The 10271-nt window shown below is 50.7% G+C and overlaps 1 protein-coding gene across 1 annotated transcript in view; it reads right to left on the minus strand.

The window, feature by feature from the left end:
* Positions 1 to 10271, minus strand: part of ALPK3 (alpha kinase 3) — a 46685-nt gene that overhangs the window by 3382 nt on the left and 33032 nt on the right. The window contains exons 5-12 of the mRNA XM_044660162.1: positions 9333 to 9381; positions 7129 to 9079; positions 5050 to 5197; positions 4664 to 4791; positions 4039 to 4074; positions 3265 to 3545; positions 2785 to 2873; positions 1064 to 1287 (exon numbers count right to left, since the gene is read on the minus strand). Of these exons, the coding sequence (XP_044516097.1) occupies positions 1064 to 1287; positions 2785 to 2873; positions 3265 to 3545; positions 4039 to 4074; positions 4664 to 4791; positions 5050 to 5197; positions 7129 to 9079; positions 9333 to 9381 (2906 nt within the window). The remainder of the gene's footprint in view (positions 1 to 1063; positions 1288 to 2784; positions 2874 to 3264; positions 3546 to 4038; positions 4075 to 4663; positions 4792 to 5049; positions 5198 to 7128; positions 9080 to 9332; positions 9382 to 10271) is intronic.

A 10271-nucleotide genomic window follows, 5' to 3' on the forward strand; every position in this document is an offset into this window, starting at 1 on the left:
GTGTGTGTGTGTGTGTGTGTGTGTGTGTGTGTGTGTGTGTGTGTGTGAGTATGTGAGTGTGAGCGTGATGCTTACTGGATTACTTACACACTTTGCCATTTCCAAAGCCCTTTTATATACATTATATATAGGATGGAGAAATGTAGAATGAATATGTATATATTATATATTTGTGTGTGGATATATATACACACACATAGATATACATAGAGATACATATATTGTAAAAATATATGCATCCGTGTAGGAAATTTTCACTGGGAGTTCCCTGAACTGATGAAATCACATATGTGGACCAAAATAATAAAAAAAAAGATCAATTTGTATGTAATACACAACCAAATAGTTTTTATTATTCTTGTGGTCTGGACTGTGATTTCATTAGGTTACACATATGCATATATTGATTCTAAGACAGAAAGTAAGAGGGTTCTTTTTAATCCCCGTAATGGTTACCGATGCCACAGTCCTTTGGGGAATTGATTCAAGGAACTCATCTTTGTAATGGGCACTCGGAATCTCTGAAGGACAAGCTTGCCCTCGTCACCTCTCCTACTCGCTCAAGAAGCTTCAAAGCCTCTCACCTCTCACCTGCCTCTAGATAAAATAGAAACTCTTTCAGATTAGTGTGAAATGCCCCTCTCACCATCTAGTCTGGCTCTAGGCTTATTTCTCATTAAAGGGAGCATGTTTTTGCTTCTCCTTATACCCCCAGCATTTATTACAGAGCTAGCACATAATGAGGATTAATAAATATTTGTTGACTGACTGACAGTATTCCTTTTCTCCTGGACTACCTTCCATTCAAGTTCCCCTCTTCACTGTTCATCTTGCTCCTGTCTCCATGCCTTTGGGCTGGTTGTCTCCCGTACACACAAAGCACTCCTTCCTCCTCTTTACCTTTTAGAATCTCTTCAAAGTTTATCTCAAGTGCCACCTCCTATAAGAAGCCTTCCCTCCCTCCCAGAATCCCATCCTTAACCTCAGCCCCCATCTGGGAGCTAACATGATCCCACTGGGGTCTCTTCAGTCCCTTGCCCACTCCTCAAACCCTCCTTCCTACCTGCAAGGTCCGTGACCAGAAAGCTGCCATTTGTCCACTGATATAACCAGTGCTGGAAGGTCCGGCATTTCTGGGCAGCCTCGGAGGTAGCAGGTTCTGCCTGGGTGCCACCACTCTCCCAATCACGGGCACAGTATGGCTCCAAGGGCCTCCCCAGGTACTCCTCCAGAGTGGCATATGGGATGTTGTTTGCTGGTCGGTAGATCAGGTACAGGGGGATGATCCTAAACACAGTCCCAACTTGCCCATGAGCACAAACAACACTTAAATTCAGAAGAACCCCCAATCCTATCTTTCCCCATCCTGATTCTGGGACCTAACAGGGAAGTTCCTTTTAGTTCTAAAATTCCACAGAGATTGGAGGTAGGGAGCTTTCTGGGAAAGGAAACCCACTGGCTACCACAAGTCCCCAAATCACTCCCAGTCAGAATGCCCCCATGCCTAACCCATGGCCAACCACAGACAAATCTATGAAGAAAGCAGCTATAAAAACAGTGCTGGAACTGGAGTCAGGAAGACCCGAGTTTTTCCAACCTCATACAAGTCACTGAACCTCTGTTTGTCTCAGTTTCCTCATCTGTAAAACAGGGATAATAAAATAACCTATTTCCCATGGTGGTTGTGAGAATAAAATCAGATAATATTTATAAAGTGTTTTGCAAACCCTAAAATAGTATATAAATGCTACTGTTGTTGCTGTTATTATTGCTGGAGGGTTCCCAGCAATTTAATTAATTATTTATTTATTTAAAGATGGACATAGGAGTGGCGATGGGCACATTTGGCTCAGATCACCCAGACTACGCAGATGAGGAGTTTCTTTGGTACTTGGCTCCTTAGAGCCTAGACTTGGTGATCCGAGTAGCTTCTGTGGCCATGCAAAGTTACTACAGTGAGAGACTGGGACAAGGAAGATAGAGGGATCCCGGACTGGGTGAGAATGTAACTCAATTCTAGGTAGAGCTTGACTTCTACTAGGGAGGAGGAACATTAAGTCTGGCATTCACGCAGAAACCCTTTGTGTGAGGACATCCAAAGCAGAAGAAATCATGGGGCACTGGTGAGATGGCACTTGAAACATGAGCCCAAGGCCTCCTGGGTTCTCATCTCTAACATAACCTTTCCCAGTTCCCTTTCCCTTGCCACACCGAAATTTTTCAACCTTCTAATTGAGGAGTGATATTGAGAGTTAAGTAGCACAATGGGGATAGAGTATTGGCCTTGGAAACAGGAAAATTCATCTTCCTAAGTTCAAATCCAGCCTCAGAAACTTACTAACTGTGTGACCTTTGGCAAATCACTTAACTCTCTTTGCCTTAGTTTCCTCCTCTGTAAAATAAGTTGGAGAAGGAAATGGCAAACTACTCCAGGATCCTTGCCAAGAAAACCCCAGATGAAGTCACAAAGAGTTGAATGTGACTGGGAAAATGACTGTACAACCACATTAGAAGCTACAAAGTGATATGGGAGACAGGGGTGGCTGAAGACAAAATCAAGACCAGAGTCGTGTGCGTGCATAGTGTGAGCCCACTCAGGCTCGATAATGCCTTGTACAGAACTAAGTGCATGCTTTGCTGAACTCTCCCACGTAGGGCACTCTGCTCACGTGAGATCATACAGGCACCTGTCTATCACTGAGAAGGAAAAGAATGTACCTAAAACCATCAGGAGTACCCTAAGGTCTAGGAAGCCACCTGCAGAAAGAGAATGGGAGAACTTACTCAGGAACTTCCCCAAAACCAGGGGCAGCTCGGGCCTCAGCCGCAAAGATCTTGCAGTACTCTCTGCTCATGTTTTGGATCTTACATCCCTAGAGAAAGAAAAATGACCAAAGCCTTACAGATAAACTTGCCCAGCTCCAGAGCCCTAGGCAAGATGTCAGGCAGAGGGAGGTAGATGTCAACGACGTGGATCACCATCTTTGGGGGGTATAGTATGGCAGACTCCTGCATTGAGCAGGAGACTGGACAGCATGAATTTTCAATCTCCCCTCCCACCCCTGAGATTTTGTGCTTCAATGACTTTCCCCAAGTTTTATCCTAAAAGCCTTCCCCAAGAAGCTAAGCCTGCTCCCCTATTTTTTTCTAGGAGCATAGCCTCCCTCCACAGCTCCCAGACTCTATGGAAAGATGGGGTGGAGAATGGGGAGGAGGGAAGCCAAAGATCTAGAACTAAGAAGCAGCAACAAAGGGGCTCAGTACCTGGATGGTGACATCATAATTCCTCCCCAGTAGAGAGTTCTCACTGCTGGAGCCAAACACAAGTAGGTTGGGAACCTTGATGACACAAGTTCGGCCTGACTCGAAGATGGGCTCCAGTCCGTAGATAACCTTGGCCTGGGAGGCCTTGCGAAGACCACGTCCATGTCCACTTCCACGAAGTTCTCCACTCACCAGCCGCCCAAAAAGTTTGTCCCCCCAGCAGCCGGAGTCGGCAAGGCCCTTGGCAAACACCATGGGTGTCATCTCAATCTCTTCTCCAACTGGACGAGGACATAAGAAATGTGGGAAGTGGTCCCCTAGGCAGAGCCCCTGTTGTGCACATCCTGGGATGGCAGAGAAGCTCGCCACTTCTCTCCATCTTCTGCTGGGTTCAAGGTCCCAACCTGCATCCAACCTCTCCCGTCTTCCATGAGGGGAGCAGCAGCACTTAGCTGCTTTAAGAGATGGCTCTCAGGGTTGCACCCACCCCCATGGACTTAGTTCTTCTCCTTTACCCAGCAAAGAACAGAACACAGATAGAGCAGAGACCAAGGGACGTTTAGGCTAGCCTTCCTCGGTCTCTCCCTTCTCTCCCTCCCATACCTCTCTGGGGTGAAATACTGACACTAGACTATGAGGGAAAGTGTTGCTGCACATCGAGGGAAGAGATTCCAACTTAGAACAAATTCCAAACCCGCTCAGGCAGTCCTCCCCATGGACAGCAGGGATGGGTGGGAATTCCCTTCGGCTACTTCCCAAAGGGGAACACTTTACCTTCACCTTCTTCTCTGGAGATGAATCCTGACAACACTGAATAGGAAAAAGGAACACAGTAAAGAAACTCTGCTCTGCGATCTCCCCTGCCTGGACTTGGAAAGATGGTCTTTCCTTCCTGTTAACCTCCAGGATCACACATAAATTCCTCTGCCAGACCCTTCAAATTCCTCATCATCTCCCACGTGGCTTTATGACCCAAGAACACTGGCCTGATCACTAATCTTGAATATAATGGGCCATCATTCATCTCCATACCTGTGCTCTGGACGTCTCCCTCGGCCCAGAATTGTGACCCCCAAAATTGTTTAGTTTCCTTGGCTTCCTGCGGGGCTCAGATCACCTTCATGTACTCTGCATATGTTTACCTATTATCTCCTCTACTAGACTGTATGTCCTTGAGAGCAGAGACCGTTTGGGGTTGGGGATTGTTTTTTATTTCTTTGTATCTCCAAAGCTCGGCACAGTACCAGGCACACAGTAAGGACTTAGTAAAAATGTTTGCCAAGGGACTCTACCTCTGTTTCCCATCAGCTGTGCTTCTATTTGGAGAATGAGCTTAAGAGCTTTAATAATGGGCAGAGATACGGGGCATCGTGGGTCCCAGGGCAGGGTCCTCACTCACCTTCGGGGCTGAGACAAAAGTTAGTCGAGTCGGTGCCGTGCTCGTTTCGGATGGTACACTGGTAGACCCCACAGTCTCGAGGCGAAGCCTGGACGATGGCTAAGGCCGCTGGCCCCTCGTCTCCCACGCTGAGAACAGAAAACAGAATTCAGATACCTGGAGGTATGACCTAGACTGCAGACCCCTGGGCTCACGAGGGCCCCCCAGAACCCTCCCTCTGACCAAAGGAAGCAGGCAAAGCAGGTAACATAAGACATTCCCCAAAACCCCCGAGTGGCTCCGGGGCGAGTCCCAGGGATGGTGGAGACCAGCATTTATTCCTGAATCCTCGGCCCTCAGGCTCTGGGGGGGCAACAAGCTCTGGCCAAGGCGGCCGGGCCCCTTACCTCCGCTCCACCTCAGCCACAGGGAGCTGGTCCTTGGCCCAAGTCAATACCGAGTCACTGAGGATATTGAAGAATTGACACCAGAGTTTCAAGCTCCCTGAAGCATCAGGAAACTGTTCTACCCGGATCTTCCGAATCACCTGGGGGGCTGAATGGGGAAATAGAATTTAGGAAGCTTCCTGTTTGGGGGAGAATCTGACCATCCCTAAATCCTCTCCATCTCAGCCAGGAGAAGAGCACTGGCCTGGGAGTCAGGACACCTGAGTCTGCTGCAGCCTGCCTATGTGACTTTGGCCAATTCATTTCACCCATTGAGGCTGTTTTCTAATCTGCAAAATATAAATGATTTTCGAAGAAAGTCCCTTCTAGCCCAACAGTCAATGAATTAACTTTCCTATGTTTTTATGAGCACAAAAGTCAGGAACACATGGAGAGCTGGAAATCAGGATGTCTGGTTTCAAAGCATAACCCTAGAAGGCAGCTGGGTAGCTCAGTGGACTGAGAGCCAGGCCTAGAGATGGGAGGTCCTGGGTTCAAATCTGACCCCAGATACTTCCTAGCTGTGTGACTCTGGGCAAGTCACTTCACCCCCATTGCCTAGCCTTTACTGTTCTTCTGTCTTGGAACCAATAGGCAGCATTGATTCTAAGATAGAAGGTAATGGTTTACATTTTTAAAAAATTAAAAAACAAAGCACAACCCTGGAGGCAGCTAGGTAGCACAGTGGATAGAGTGGGAATCTGGAGGACCTGAGCTCAAATCTGACCTCAGACACTTTCCTAGCTGTGTGACCCTACGCAAGTCACATAACCCCAACTGCCTAGCCCTTGTTATTCTTCTATCTTAGAACTTACTGATTCTTAGTATTGATTCTAAAACAGACGGAAAGTCGTTTTTTTAATATAACCCTGCCAAGCTTTCACTGTGTTGTTATTCACTCTCTAGGCTGCCATTTTGGTAAAGAAGGCTGGTACCTGGGGGAAAGAGTCCAAAAGGGGAGGTATAGAGCCAGGCTATCTCTGTGCTAATGATGTTGGCTCTCCCTGTAATGTAATCTTTATCCCTCTCCTCTCCATCTGCCCATTCCATCCTCTAAAGCTAGAGACATGGAATCACAGGGTTAGAGCTGGAAGAGCCCTGACAGTCATTTAATCCAATCTTTCCAATTTTCCAACCCATCCTGTTTTACGGATGAGGGGACCAAAACCCAAAGGGGTCAGCCATCTGGACCAAGGTGATGAGTGGCCTTGCCCAAAAGGCAAAACAGGCGGTATCAGACAGATTTGAATGCAAGTCCTTTGACTCCAGAATGAGCATTGTTTCTACTGGTTCTCCTCCAGGAAACCTTCCCTAATCCTCTGGTCTGCCATGGCCTTCATCTCCCAGCTCCCTAGCCTCACCTCCGCCTACCCAGTGCTTTCTATCCTTATTATGGATTTTGGATGCATTATTTTGCACTGTTATTGCCTGTAGGTGCTACTATTCCCCAATCAGACTCTAAAGGAGGAGAAAGCAGGATATTTATCTTATCTCAACTTTGCATCGAGCCTGCCTAAGCACAGTGTATTGCCTGGAGTACTCCCTTAACAAGTGTCCATTCCATTGAATTGCTGTTTAATTGAATCCCAAGCGAGGCCCGAGGGGACAGTGTGAGCCCTGGCATAGGGAAATGGCCCAATGGGTTTCTGGCAACAGACTGGCATCTGGAGTTCTATATCTTGCCTGATTTCAAGGATCCTGCTCGGCTCCGACCCCAAGCCTTGGAGAATTCTAGGCCTGCCTGGAACAGGTTTTGGCTTCTGTTTCCAGATGGTATTTCTTGGGGCCACGGACCAGGCTTAGCGAGGGGGCAAAGCAAGGGGCCAGGCATCTAAGAATACAGCAGCCTTCCCTACAGAAGTGGCCAAAAAAGGCTGTAGACTTAAACTCCGGGACCCTTTAGGCAACTCCCCCTAAAATGTGCCTCTCGTCCCTGTGAGGCTCTGAGAAGCCAGGAGCCATGTCTGCAGCTCTGAAGCAAGGCCCTCGAGCCTAATCTCCCACGAACTTTCTGTCCTCCCTTCCCCAAGCTGCTCTCACCCTTGAAAAGGTCTTTGGTTTTTCTGGGCTTGGCTGGCTCGTCCTGTTTGCCATCTTCAGGGGCCAACTCTGTGTCTGGCCCACTGCCCTTGGGAGCGGAGCCGAGGTCCACGGAGTCCTCGTCCGGATGGGGCACCTCCAGCATCTTTCTGTTCTGGGATGGGGAGGGTCTCTCCTTTGGGGGAATCAGGGGAGATCCGGGTGCCAGGCTCTTCCTGGACCCACGGGGAGAAACAGTGGGGCTTTCCCTTTCTTCTGGAGCAGGGGCTTCCCCCTCTCCAGCCGCTTTGGTTTTCGGGAGAAATCTCTTTCTCCGAGCTCCCAAGGCCAGCTCCTCTGGGGTTGCTCCTGGGAGACTCCCCCCATTATCTCCTGAGAGCTCTGTATCCCTGAAGGGTTCCTCTCTTTTATTCTCTCCAAGGGGCTCCCCCATCCTGGAGGACCCTTGTTCCCCACTGGCCCAAAGGGACTCCCCTATTCTGCTTTCCCTGGGCCCAGCCTTGGTTTCCTCAGCAGCCCCCTGGCTACTTTGTTCCAGGCTCTCCCCCTGGGTCTCCTCCCCCACCACAATGGTAGGGACTGTCAGGGGACTGGGGCGTTTGGCCAGGGGCCTCCCCGCCACCAAGGCCTTGTGGCCAGACTCTAGCTCCTGGTCAATGAGGCCAGTGAGCCGGCGGGAGGTGCAGGGGCTCAGCTGCAAGCTCTGTGCACTCTGAATGAGGTGGTTGTTCTCCACTCGCTCCAGGATCTTCCGGGATGTCCGGGGGCTCAAGCCAGCGATCTCGACGGTGGGTGCCAGGGTGTCTGGGGGCCCCGGTCCCCCTGCGGGAGGCTGCTGGCCCTCTGGTCTCCCTCTGGCTTCCGTTTCACTCCTGTCAGTGTCTGCACTGGACAGCTTCAGGAGCAGGAGTAAGTAATTCTTCAAGGAATCAATGAGGCCACTGTCAGGGGCCGTGGGGCTGGGGGTCCTCACCCCGGCTGCTGGGACCTCGGCTTCACACTCCCCATGCGCACCTGGAGTGTTCCTGCTGCTCGGGGCAGCCTCAGTCCCCGAAGGCTGGTGCCCCTGGCGGGGGGTCCCGACTCCGGGCTGCGGCTCAGGACCAGGCCACCCCCCGGCCACCTCTGTGTGCCCAGAAGCTACTGGGCCGAGCCCTCCTCCTCTGGCCTGCTCTGCCTGCTTGCTCTTTGGGAGACAGGCCGCCTTTGGGCTAGGAATGCTTCTGGGAGATGGTGGAGGAGAGGCTGAGCCACGGCTCATCTCCACCGCAGGGTTGGAGCCTCCCATACATGTCTCAGGGTTTGCCGGTTCCGAAGTGAGCCGGGCCGTGTGGCCCCGGGACGGCTGAGGAACTCTGTCTCCTTCTGGGCCTCCCTCTCTGTCCACCGTCCTCGCAGCACCTCCTGGAGCAGGCTGGGCTGGGAGGCTCTGCTGGGCTGGGAGGCTCTGCTGGGCTGGGAGGCTCTGCTGGGCTGGGAGGCTCTGCCTGTCCCCGAGGACCGGAGCGGGCGCCTCCTCACACCCGAGTGGTGAAGGACGGGAGGAGAAGCGGCTGGGCCTCCGAGGAGCCTCTGCCGTGTGGAGCTCGGGGGCCGCGGGCTGCTGGCCCTGCTCCCACCCCGGTTGGGGGGCTGCCACCACCTGCGTCCGCCCAGCTGTGCCAGGGCTCTCCATCTGGGTTCTTCCCACCACCTGTTGCTTCACATCTGTCTGGGTCCTGCTCTGCGTCCTGCTCTGCGTCCTCAAACCAGCACACGTCCTCGAGTCTTCTTGCGTCATCCCATCGTCCTGGGCACTGACATCCATCGGGGTCCTTCTATCCCTCTTCATCCTCTCCTCCTCCTGGGTCTCCACCTCCATGGGCTCAGGGCTCCCCCGGCCTCCCTCGAGGCTGGGGCCAAGGCCCTCTGTGGAGGCTGCAGGAGCTCCGGCCGCCTGGGTCTCCGAGGCCTGAGAACACAGAGAGAGTAAGAAATAAGACAGTGGCCATTTATGTTGTCAGGGATGGCAAAGCTGAGAGGTGAACAGGGAGAGGGCCGCTAGGCAATACGGTGGAGAGAGCGCAGGGCAAGGAGTCAGGAAGACCCACGTTCAAACCCAGTCTCAGACACTAGCTGCATGACCCTGGACAAGTCACTTAACCCTGCTTGCCTTAGTTTCTTTACTTGTCAAATAAGCTGGAGACAATACAGTGATCCAGTACAATCCTAAGGAATGATGACAAAGGATGCTCTCCACCTCCAGAGAAAGAACTGTTGGGGAAGGAAGTCAGATGAATGCATCTTATCACTTGTTTATTTGGGTTTTTGTTTGGGGGTTCTGATTCTATAAGATTGCCCGTGTCCAAAAATGAACAATATGGAAATGTTTCATGTGATAATATATGTATAACCAGATTGAATTGTCTGCCTCCCTCAGGGAGGGAGAGGGAAAAAGGAGGGGGACAATTTGGATAATGTGACATCAGAAAACTTATGTGAAAATTTGTTATTACATGTAAGTAGTAAAAAAATTAATAAAATTTTTAAAAATACAAATGAACCAGAAGAAGGAAATGACAAATCACCCCAGCATCTTTGCCAAGAAAGCCTCAAAATAGGGGTCAGGGACAGTAGGACAACTGAGATGACTAAAGAACAGGGATAGGGACCAGGACAACAGTGATTTTAGAGGATGCTTGGATGAAGAAACTTCCTCTACCAATATGGGTCTGCCCCTTCTCTACAACTTAGAATCTGAGAGAGTTGCCTAGAGCACCAAGAGGTTGTGACTTGACCGAGGTGACAGAGTTTTGTCATATGTGGGACTTGAGGGGGCAGCTGGGTAGCTCAGTGGTTTGAGGGCCAGGCCTAGAGACAAGAGGTCCTGGGTTGAAATCTGGCCTCAGATACTTCCTAGCTAGGTGACCCTGGGCAAGTCACTTCACCCCCATTGCCCAGCCCTTACCATTCTTCTGCCTTGGCACCAATACACAGTATTGATTCTAAGATGGAAGGTAAGGAGGGAAAGAAGAAGGAGGAGAAGGAGAAGGAGGAGGAGAAGGAGGAGGAGGAGAAGAAGGAGGAGGAAGAGGAGGAAGAGAAGGAGGAGGAGGAGAAGGAGGAAGAGAAGGAGGAGGAGGAGAAGGAGGAAGAGAAGGAGG

Source organism: Gracilinanus agilis, chromosome 2, assembly GCF_016433145.1.
Source record: "Gracilinanus agilis isolate LMUSP501 chromosome 2, AgileGrace, whole genome shotgun sequence".
Lineage (NCBI taxonomy): Eukaryota > Metazoa > Chordata > Mammalia > Didelphimorphia > Didelphidae > Gracilinanus > Gracilinanus agilis.